Below are 11,465 nucleotides of genomic sequence, written 5' to 3' on the forward strand. Positions count from 1 at the left end.
TATGTATCCTTCGATTGGGTGGGGTCTGATAAGGAGAAATTCCAAATGGGGAAATAGCACGTATGAGGAATGACCCTTGACAATTTGGCTAAGTAAGATGCCAAGTTAACTCACGACTTCCTCATTGCTTTGCATACGAAATTCACTCAAGAAGCAATATTTTATTTGAAGTGATGACAGCTTCAAAGTCACAGCAGTGTGCTGTGAATATTTTGCTTAATTTACCTAACAAAATAGTGAATTCATATTATTAAAAATAAATATACCTACCTCCTTGGAAATTAACACACATCATCATTTAAGCAGTCAGAGGAACTATTATTTTGTACTTGATTTTCTCCTTGGCACAACCACATGTGAAATACTCTCGCAAGGTTTCACATTTCACCTTAATTAAATAACTAAACTTGGGGGAACTTAGCGCAAACGGTCCGTAACTTTCACAACTGCATTTAAATAACAATCAAGCCCAGGGGATTTTGGCCATCCACGAAGTGCATCAGTCGTGCATGCCGAGTGCAAACTTTATTTGCGCCAAAGGAGCGTTCGAGTCGAGGATGGGCTGCCGAGCATTCGGACAGACTCGCAACTTTGTGGCACAAATCAAAGCCGGGGGCCAGGGCAATCGAAACGCTCTGGTCCGAGAATCCAGTGCGGCTGAGTCCAGTCGAGTTGGCATTAAATGCGGACTGACTGGATCTGGATGCAGAGGAGTCCGCACGAAGCCCCAAGGAAATGGCCACGAAATTGAAATGCCATTGACACAAAGGTTTCGCAGGGGCAGCCCCGACTTAGGGGCCAAAGTGGGAGACGTGCCGGGGACCCCAAATCGCTGCGATGGAACTGAAACGGACACTGAAACAAAATAGCTAAAGTGCACAGAGAGAAAAGGTATTAGCCATAAGCCATAAGAAATTAATTAATTTTCTAAAGGTGATTTTTATATCTAAACATCATCTTACTCCCTATATCAGTATGATATCTTTTGCTTTTGTAGCTTATATAAGTGGTTCAAGTACCCATTTACTATTGTAACAATAGTATCAATATACCTACCTGTGGTAGCAGCTAAAAAATGGCCTGCAATAAAGTCCAACTTGCCCCCGATTTTTTCGGGCGTAGTCCACGAAGTTGAATGCAACTTTTGGCACAAGTGCAAGCCAAGCAATTGTCTTGGATTCTGGGTGGGATATTTTTTATTGAGCCAGCTGGCCGGGTGGAAAAATACAGAAAGGAAACGCGAAGGATGAGGACCAAGACAATGACAGGGACATGACCGTTTCCAGGACTCTCGCGGTCGCGGACATCTGTGATCAGGAGCATCAATGCAATTTCTGTTTACCATATTCTGTTTTTCCTTTTATTTTTTGCTCGTGACAAATAAACAATCGAGAAAAAACACAAAAAATCATGAACGGGCGGGAGGGATGGTGGGAGGGATGTGAAAATGTGAAAGTGGAAAGGCGAATGGAGGCCGAATTTTGTTTACGAAACGCATTTTCCGTGTATCGCCGGCAACTCCTTGGCCACGGCCATAAAGCCATAAACCGTACCGCGTGCTGAGGCCCAGATCGAGCAGGTAGATAAGATATCTATAAGATGCACCAGGCACTTACCTCCCGAGGGCTCTCCTCTGCGTGCCTCGATGATGATGATGATTGCCGCGATGCGATGCCAGCGCACTTGTTGATCCCGCGACAGGGTCAGGTTAAGTCGCGTACCAAAAATCGCTGGGCGCTCGGAAATGCCCACCGATGTGCCATCGCGTCCTGGATGGTATTTCTGCATCCTGTGGGAATTTCGACGCACTGAGCCGGGGGAAAGCCGCGGAAAACCAGCGCTGGTCATCCACCGAGCGATCCACATGTGTTCCGCAAATGGGCGAGGCTACTTAGGCTCTAATTTCCACAATCGCCGATCACCTGATGCCATCGCAGCTGGATCCTGGATTTGCCCACGGCCATTTAGCCAGAGCACCAGGTGCGAGGCCTTGACCACGACAAGTCTTAAAGTCCAAAAGGGCAGGGACATAAGTGAACTGCAAGTGGGAGTACAGTTGAGCATTGTAAACTAATTTCGAACAGACATTCCATTGAATAAAATTATCCTATAAAAATATAAAATAAATAATATACAGAAATAGTATCATATTTGCATAACATCATTTCTTAGAATTGTATATATTTGTAATCCTGTAAATATTAAACATCTATTTATTTCCAAGTAAAGTTATTAAGAACTCTTATCAAGCTGCTAAAAAAGCCTTTATTTAACCATAGACACCTCAAAGATATATATAGCGCACTTCATGGCCTCGCAAATGATAGCTGAATAGCACTCCACCAAAGCATCACTTAAGTACAGTTGTGCTCAAATGCCCAAATGCTTCTGTGACCAACAGCGCCCCCTACAATTAAGCACTACCCATTTAACCGCCACGCCCCCTCCTTCAGAGACCCGTTTTACGAGGGCCACTTTACGTGCCCATCGCAGTTTTTGGCCAGCTTTAAAGTGATATCGCTGGTGGTGGTCAGAGGAGAGCTCGCCCTTAAAGCTGGCCCTACATATTTCCTTATCTCGGCTTACTCGACTGCGCCTTTGGGGTATGCAACACATTTTTCCGAGTGCCAGAACTCCGTTCCTCCGTTGGAAAGGCCAACATTCTAGGCTGTTTTATGGAGGTTTTATGAAAATAATGTACAAAGAATGGGAATTAGGATATTTTTAAAGGCCGTAAAAAACATAAAAAATATATTAACTATTAGTGTCTTTGCCTTGGCATAATATTGTTGTTTTCAGCTTTAGACAGATTTTTTTTCAGAAGACAGCAGACATGTTTCGGGATAATAGGGGGATTCGATTGCTGCAGCCCCCTTTCCCGGGAAATTTGTCCCTCGCTGGCTCCTCGGAAGCCTGTGCATGCGTCACGTTGAATTGAGTCGAATTCATTTGGGCTTCTGGCATATAGGTAAGCGGCTTTCGCCGACACACCTGCCCCTCCCCCGCCGCCCAGTGCCGCCCCTTTGATTTCGGATTCTCGGGAACTCGGAAAAACGGAAAATCGGAAGGCCGGGAACCTACAACGTGAGGCGGACATCTTGGGCCGCCCCTAATCGAGGAAAATCAATAGCATTCCCCCACTTATAATTGTGTTTGTGTTATGACTGTCGTCCTGGGCGCTATCGCCCCCCTTTTCTCTCCGTGCACTCCTGCCCGTGTGTCTGCCTGTGTTTTCTTATGAATTATTGAACGGCTTATGGAGTTTTTCTCCGCTTGATGTTTATTTACATTCGTAATCCGGCTTCCTTTTTGCTGTGCCGCTCTTGACAAAGTTTATGGGGAAAACTTTGGCTGATTCGGTTGCCTTTGCATTTGCATCTGCCTGAGGCCACGAGCTGTTGATGCGACTCTTATGGAGATAAATCATAAGGTTCCTTAGTTGAGATTTTGGCACAGCAGCTGCGGCAAACAAATTGATATTGCCTAAGTAATGCCCAAGGATTTTGAGAAGTGTCGTTTTGGTATAGGGGAATACATTCTCGGTAGAAATGGAATTAAAAACATTGTTAATATGTGCAAATCTGTCAAAAGCAAGTATTAAATTATCGAATATATTTGCAATCTTGTAAGGGATTGAATTTATCTAGTTTGATTTTACTAAGCAAGTTTAATTAAATGTTCCTGGAAATATGTTAGTCTCGGTTTCCAAGTATTTTAAACAGCCTTAATAATATTGTCTTCGTTAATACATTGGTCAAATCCACTTAGTTTGAAATTAATTTCTTAATTAAAACGATTTATTAAATTCTAAGAAAATAAATCTAATGAAACTCAAACTTCAAGGCCAGTTTTGCCTTCTGATCAATATACATTTTTTCTAGAATGTTTTATTTATTAAATTAATATCACTGGTAGAGTTATTTTAGCTTGATATATACACTTTGCCTTGATAAAAAATCGGCTGGCATCAAATTCATCTGTATGACAGTGAGTGTGTTATTTTGATACCCATAAATGCATTTGGGTATTTAGAAATTAATGCTAATTAAATGAATGACACGGACAGGGTTATTTCTGTAGAGTCTGTGTGGCGTGTCTCGTCCTTGAGCTGTGGCTTATTTACCCAACGCATTAATACTGTCTTTCGAAGGCTGTGTTAAATTAATTGAATTCATTCCTCTGGCTGTCTTGCCCAGGGTTCTGCCCAAGTAACTATATGCAAATAGTGTTTCTCCTCCTCGAGCGGGTTCCACATTTAATTGGCCCAGACGCATTGCTCATCCGCCTAACTGGAAACAGCTAGAAGCCCAGTTGGTGAGTCACAAATTGCGCAAAATGTTTTTGTTAATTGCCGGCTGGCCGAGTCTTTGCTCGTCCCTCTCATCCTTGGCCTGCGTATCTCATCCTGGTCTTTGTGCCCGGCTACTGATTATTAAAATTGCATTCCGCCGTTGTTATTGTGGGTTGTTTGTTTACTCTAATGAGCATTTAATGGCCAATTCCAAGCTGGTGACACACACACTCTGAAGAGCAGAGGGAAAGCGAGGAAAGTCGAGGGAGGATGGAAATTCAGATTGGGCTTACCTGCAGCGATTTTCCCTTCCGGTTTTGCACTTCACCCTTTTCCCTCGCTCTCCACCTAATTTGATTTTTATTACACTTTTCCCAGTTCATTACAGTGCCTGTGTTTTTTTCTCGCTCGTCGCTTTTCATTCATAAATTACGGGGAAATTCTGCAGATAGTACGGTTGTTTTCCCCGCTCGCTTCGCCGGAAAAACCCCCGCATTTTATGGCTCATCCTTTGTACTTATCCCTGTGGGAATTGCGTATAATTTGCGCATGTTAATTAGCTCATTTCGGGCATAGATTTGGGCCCATCTCGTCGAACACATGTATTTAAGCAAATTAGGCAAATGAAGCAACTAAATAAATAGTTCATGGGCGGACCAGCCCCCCAGCCTCTAGGGGGCGGGGCTTGGGGTGGCAGCTGGGCGCTAAACACTTTGAAGGTCGTTTGCCTAACAGGCTGACTGGCCGACCTAATGACCCATTCCATTTCCCCCTCAATGGCTCCTTTTTTGCTCTCACTGGCTACATAGGAAAAAATTATGGAAAATGACTTCTTTTTAAATTAAATATGGTTCCTTTATAATCAAGAAAAAGTTCGGTTTATTTTGCTTAACCATCATTTTTAGATACATTACAAATTGTACACATTGAATAAGGAAGTCTTAGATTTTTTGTAAGTTTTATTTTAATATAAACCTTTAAAACGGTCTGGGTTCTATTACAATCAAGAGTTCTTACGAAATATAAGATATGTGATGTGATATATTTTTGATCATACATTTTTCATCAGCACTTTCGGGAGGATTTCAGAGGCGGCTGAGGACCCCACCTGTTCGCAGGCTTAGTGATGGTCTCTGTGGTTGTTGTGGTTCTTGGTCGGGTGGTTTTGGGGCTCCCCCCAGCATTCGTTTGGAACCCGGGCCCTTTCTGGCACATTTATCATCGCAACACCCAGACACACACTTCAACGTCAGGGCTTCGCCTGCGATCCCCACTTTTTAGTGAACTTTTAATGCACTAAATAACTATAGAAAGTTTGCTCGTCTTGGGTGTGAGATGGATGTGGGTGTGGGTGTGGGATAGACCAGACCTTTTCCACCCACATTTGCATATGCTCGGGTGAGAAACGCAGTCGCAGCACTTTAGACAAACTTTGTCCGACGTCAGCGTCTGACAAACTTCATCCTTGACACCCCCACACGAGCATTACACCCCACAGAACCCCAACCTCGAGCCACCGACCCACTCGGGCCCTTCCAAGCAATCATCTGGGGATAAGCGTGGCCATGTGCGATCCTTTAAGTGCTCCACGATTGCATAATGGAGGGAATTTTCAAGTGCAAAACTTGGCATAATTCCTCGGCCATCAAATCTGTTTGCAGAGTGTTTATTGCATTTTCCAAGCACATTTCCTTGGCGATGTCCGCCTTGCCGAGGGCGCGTGGGATAATATTTTCCGAGCTGCCACTTGCCGCACAAATACAAGTTGACTTTGAACTGCTTCTCTGTCCTGTATCAAGTTACTTGGCTGATTTTCCTTATAGTTCACTAAATCTCCTTCACAGGGAAAACGTTTTAGAGATAATTGAATGAAATGCATAAACTTATTAGGGAATTAATTGAATGAGTTTGGCGGTCAAATGGTTCTAATGTCGGTCCTTCCTTATCCCATTTCAGTTGTGCATCTGGAGGTTTTGGCCGAGGAGGTAACCACTGCAGCAAGTCTGTCCGAAGGTGAGTTAAGGATGGAACGATTGATTCCTGTATAATATATTGCTGCATTGAATCCCCGCAGAATGGGGCTCTGGATGGCGGGGCACCAATTTCCTGGTCGAGGTCGAACAAACCGCGCCCATTTCGCCACCCTCGTCGGCGTCCTCGAATGGCAGCGAGGACTACATCGGGGAGCTGGGCAGCCAGGAGGTGGACGAGGGATTCACAACAGGTGCCACCACAGGGGCCTCCAATGCCACGGCCGTGGAAACAGGTGGGTTCTATTCCTCTTTGCTGAATTTGGTTGGGCAAAAATCATTTGGGCACATTCCATTTACGGCGGCAGAAAGTTTTTAGCATTTTTTTAAAGCCTCATGAAAGTTTTGGCTGCAAAATTGGTTGAGTTTGTAATAGCTGGCAGCCACGGCTGTCAAGCAATGCGAAACTATATTTTATACGTTATCTACTTGACAGATTTATAGCCTCTTGCGCATATGCCATTAAATGAAATGTTATTCCCATGATTGAAACGAATCCCTCGTAATTTGGTAATAACCAGTTTCAAATGACCATAGATTAGTGGTGTTTCCACTCGCGGAGTAGTAATTTTCCAAGGATATGCGACATGCAGCCGTTTGTATATCCCCCATGGAAATATTCAGTTTTCCTGGCACTCGCGCAATTTGAAAACATCTGGAAACAAATCCCCTGGCTGGCTTTGGCCGGGCTAAAGGCGCCGTTGCGGTTGCTTATTAAATCCCATTGCCAAATCCCATTACCTTAACCAATCGCAGTCACAATCCATTTGTTTATCGCCGAGATTTCACGTCGGCGATAATTGAATTCGAGCCTGACTCTTGAGTTATTTACGTGCGGTACGTGCGACCGGTTTACAATCCCTGCAAATCCGCAATGTTTATGGCGCACGTTTATGGGGAAGTCGTCTGCTTACATCGAAGACAAATAAACAAATTGCATGTGCTCGTAATCTTGCAGGACCCAAGATCATTGTGCGCACCGAGGAGGTCCTGATTGTGGGCCTGGTCCTGGTGCTATGGGTGGGCGCCATCATGCTCTTCTTCAACCGCTGGGGCAAGATCCGGATGCTGGAGCCGTACCAGCCCAAGTTCCAGCAGCAGCACCGCAGTTCCTGTCCGCTGGTCGACTTGGATGCGGTCACCACGCACCAGGTGAGCACAGGGGTTTGGTTTTGTGTCACAGAATTTCCCTGGGAATTTTTAAATGTCTCTAAAAGTATGCTTTATATATTTCAAATGTAAAGATCTAGTTTTTAGAAATGCACTATATTAAAGCATACTTTTGGACACCTTCGGAAGAAATATAAAATATTCCCTGCAATTTACATTTTTATGAATTTACATTTACTTTTTACAGCGCTCCTCCGTGTCGCGGATGTCGATGGGCATGGTGCACAATCTCAATATGCCGACGTGTCAATTTGCGGCCTATAATCCCAACATGTATGCCAAGGGTACGTACGTCATTTTGCCCTTTGTACGCCCACCCCTTCTGCAACCCCACGCGCCAGACCACCCGCCCATGCTCCCCGGAGAAACCTCCCCGAATGCAATTAAAATCGAACATCCATCGAGCTCAAAGTATCCACAACTTTTACTGCATACTTTTCTGCGTCGCCGAGAGCGGCACAGTGGTGCAAAATGTATTTACCTTGAAGATATTTTAATGGAAATAATGTATTTAACTATAAAATCATTTAGTAATAGTTTGCCAAAGGACTTTTTAGAGTGGCATGGATCCTTTCATTAAGTGAGCATAAGCAGATGGCAGAGCTTAGTCGCACTCGGACTTAATGAACTGGGTAGCATATGCAGACATCTGTTCTCACTGCCAATCCCCTCCAGCTTTCGCAGTAATCCCTCACGCCCCTTCTTCCCAACAAAGTCAAAATACTTATGCGTAATGTGCGCCATTAATGCCATCGCCCCTCGACGGCCGCGCCCCCACTAGCTGGTAAATACAGCATTTAGTTGTAGTCACTTTTCCGCCCTCTATCTCGGTACTAGGACATTTTTTTTTAATGAGTTGCCAGACAATTAAGTTGCCCGCCGAGCGAAGGCAGCGGAGCGCAAGTGAAAGCAAATAACAATACAATTTTAATGCCCCTGCTGGCTGGGGATTTGTGTGCTCCACATCGGGATCCACATCCTCATCTCCGCCAGATTCACATCCACATCCCCCAGATCTGCGCAATTAAATCTCGTGGAAATGCAGGGAACACACGGACAGGAAGACAAGCGGCCCGTGATTAAGATACGCACATAAAACATGCAAGAGAAAGTGTACACAGAGAGAAATGCTTGTAAGATAAAGAAGGCGCAATTTTGCAATAAATATTTTTGAAAAATTATAAAATATGTATACGCTCTGTAGGATACATAATTTTATCTCAGTTAGCTAGAAATATATCCCGAAGCGAAATGATTTCAGTCCAGGAAAATGGGGATGGGGCTGATAATAACTAGGGTAAATCTGCAGGGGCGGGGCGGTGAGAACGCCGAGTTGAGACCTCGGTTCCGTAGCGGAAAGTCTATTGAGTTGAGGCAGGACAGCGCCGCTCGAGGGGATTCCCCAAGCGCAGAAGTCCAGAGGCAAAAGGCGACGAGGAGCACGTGGCACGAGCTGCGAAGGATGCTGACCTACAAACAACGAGTAAATTAAACCGAGCGTGCCACATGCTGTCCATCAATTCGGAATTTTGCAAATGGAAAACAGATTGCACATCGATTAAAACTACTTTGCACTAAGCAGTTTCATTTGTGTTGTTAGTGGGATTGTGCAATAAATTTCTATGGGTAGACTTAAGCCATTTATCCCCACAACAACCAACCTCGCCCCGCTTGGTGGTGTGACCCCCGACCACTAATTTGTGCCGAAACTGAACCTTTCTCCATTAATTCCTCTGTTTCCAGGCTACGCCTCGCATGTTTCGGCGTCGCGTCCCCGCCAGAACTCGGTGTTCGTGGGGGCCAGCACCAGCCACTACCTAATGCCGAGGCCCCCGAGAAAGACCCGGTCGGCGATGGACCTGCACTCCATGGTTCTGGACGAGAGCGCCGAGCAGGTGTAGGACTCCAGGGGGCGTCCCGTGGTTAGGTTCCAAGGCTCTGTGGGAGCCAGTCAGTGTGTAAGTCGTCGCGGTGTGAGTGCGTGTGTGAGGTCCATATTCTTCGAGTGTTTCAAACAAAATGTCGCAGGAGTGCACGCAAATCACTTGGTGAGGCGCCCGAGAGCATGCTACGAAATATTTTCCGCGTTCAACTTTTCACAGCATACTTTTAACCACCTTCCCAATTGCTTTTAAGCCTTTTCAGATTTCTGGTGTATATTTGTATAAAATATATCAAAAACTGTTGAAGAAAATCTTAACTAAAAGTTTTCAAAGCGCTGGTCTGCGTAGACAACCTTTAAAGCATGCCTTTTGACATCACGACGGCGATTTTTAAACTCAAAAGATGTTCTAAGACACAAAAAATACCAGAACAATTAATAACAGTTTAAACACTAGAAGAGAATGGATTTAGTCGTAGTAAAAATGCGGTTTTCTTTTATATTCGGGTGCCTGCAATGGAGGGAGCAAGGAATGAAAGGTGGAATAGCACTGTCCAATATTTGCAACTACTTATATTTACCACTCACAACTAACTCTATGCCATTTCCTAACTATCTCTGTCGCACACATATTTATTTCTGTGCTGGCACAGAGTCAATTTGAGTCAATTTTATTTAGGACCACCAAACACACACAATTATCAGCTAAATATGCCGAAAATATGTAGAAGTATCTATCTTAGCGTATTCTTAGCCCTATCCAGTTTTACTCAACGTAGTCTATGCCTAACCCGATTCTTCTAGCGTGTTTCTACTACCTACTACACAACTACTGCTATTGGATGCCAGAGCAAATTGTTAAATACCCATATGTGTACACTTAAAGTAAATAAATGTATCCGCGAAACTCTTTAGTTTGTAAGCCCAAAGCTCAAAAGCCGATCAGCATACAACTCCAAACTTGACCAAGTTCCCGAATCGACATGTTTTTTAATCGATTTTTTTTTTAAGCACCTCTGTATTGCACTCTCAAATGTATCGTAGCTTAAGTAACTTCGACCAACAAAACAAGAAGAGTATGAGTGTTGTAAGCAGATGGATCGGAAAACGAGGGTAGGGGATAGAAAATATGAAAGTGGTGTGGAAAATGAACAACTAACTAACGAAAGCTTTAAATTCCTTGGGTCTCCTGGGGACCTGCAAACCAAAAACCCATCCAGATCGAAGTAAACTAAACCAAAGCTGAGAATTATACTTTAGGCCTAAGATAACTACAGGTGCGTGTAAGTCACTACCAAAAAGTCTAGTGGCAATATGTGGATCAATGTACACTTTACCAAAACCAAAGGAATATAACCTCAACTTAACGATAACTCACGCAGTCAGACATTTTTCCTCACAACTCAGAAAACCAAAGAAAAACGAATGTTGAATATTAATGTTTAATTAACTTGTTTACAATATTTACAAGGCCTGAGCAAAACCAATTATATATACACTCGTGTAATATATCAAAAACCAAACTATGTATACATAAAATATATATACATGTATGTATAAACCAAAAACAATTATATACATTTTGATGAATTCGATTAAAAACTATATTTGAAGCGAAGCCAGTGTTTTCGTGGGGAACTTTTTGGTTTCAGGCATGGAAACCTAATTAAATTTGATCTTTTGCCTTTGACTGACTTCGATATTCATAGGAGTTAGGACCCACTTAACAGGCAGATGTTCTTGTTAATGTTGCGACCAAAGTGTTTATGGTGTGTGGGCGTGCAATAAAGTGTAGAGCTATTTGCTTTCGACTCTTAATAACCCGGATTGGGCCGGAGTAAATTGGGGTCACCCCACGCTGGGCTCCCATAAAACTGGCAAAATTCACAGATGTCGTCGCACGACGGCGGTTCGATTGGTTTGGCCTGCTGTTCGGTGGGATACCGAAGGGGGCTCTTGGCCATAAACACATTTGACAAGACGGCCAGAAACAGACGCGCAAATGGCCAAAAGGGGGGCAGAAAGGGGGCTGGTGGTGGGGCCAATAAACGGAAGCCATTCCATGTCTGGCCATCTCGGCCATCTTGGCCAT

General features: G+C 44.0%; 1 protein-coding gene across 1 annotated transcript in view; it reads left to right on the plus strand.

The window, feature by feature from the left end:
• LOC108023701 (uncharacterized) overlaps positions 1 to 10,991 on the plus strand; it is a 46,041-nt gene extending 35,050 nt beyond the window's left edge. Inside the window, exons 2-6 of the mRNA XM_017093330.3 lie at positions 6,248 to 6,304; positions 6,366 to 6,557; positions 7,280 to 7,473; positions 7,679 to 7,775; positions 9,235 to 10,991. Coding sequence (XP_016948819.1) covers positions 6,248 to 6,304; positions 6,366 to 6,557; positions 7,280 to 7,473; positions 7,679 to 7,775; positions 9,235 to 9,392 — 698 coding nt within the window. The 3' untranslated portion in view covers positions 9,393 to 10,991. The remainder of the gene's footprint in view (positions 1 to 6,247; positions 6,305 to 6,365; positions 6,558 to 7,279; positions 7,474 to 7,678; positions 7,776 to 9,234) is intronic.
• The last annotated feature ends 474 nt before the right edge of the window (positions 10,992 to 11,465 follow it).

This window comes from Drosophila biarmipes, chromosome X, assembly GCF_025231255.1.
Source record: "Drosophila biarmipes strain raj3 chromosome X, RU_DBia_V1.1, whole genome shotgun sequence".
Classification (NCBI taxonomy): Eukaryota; Metazoa; Arthropoda; class Insecta; order Diptera; family Drosophilidae; genus Drosophila; species Drosophila biarmipes.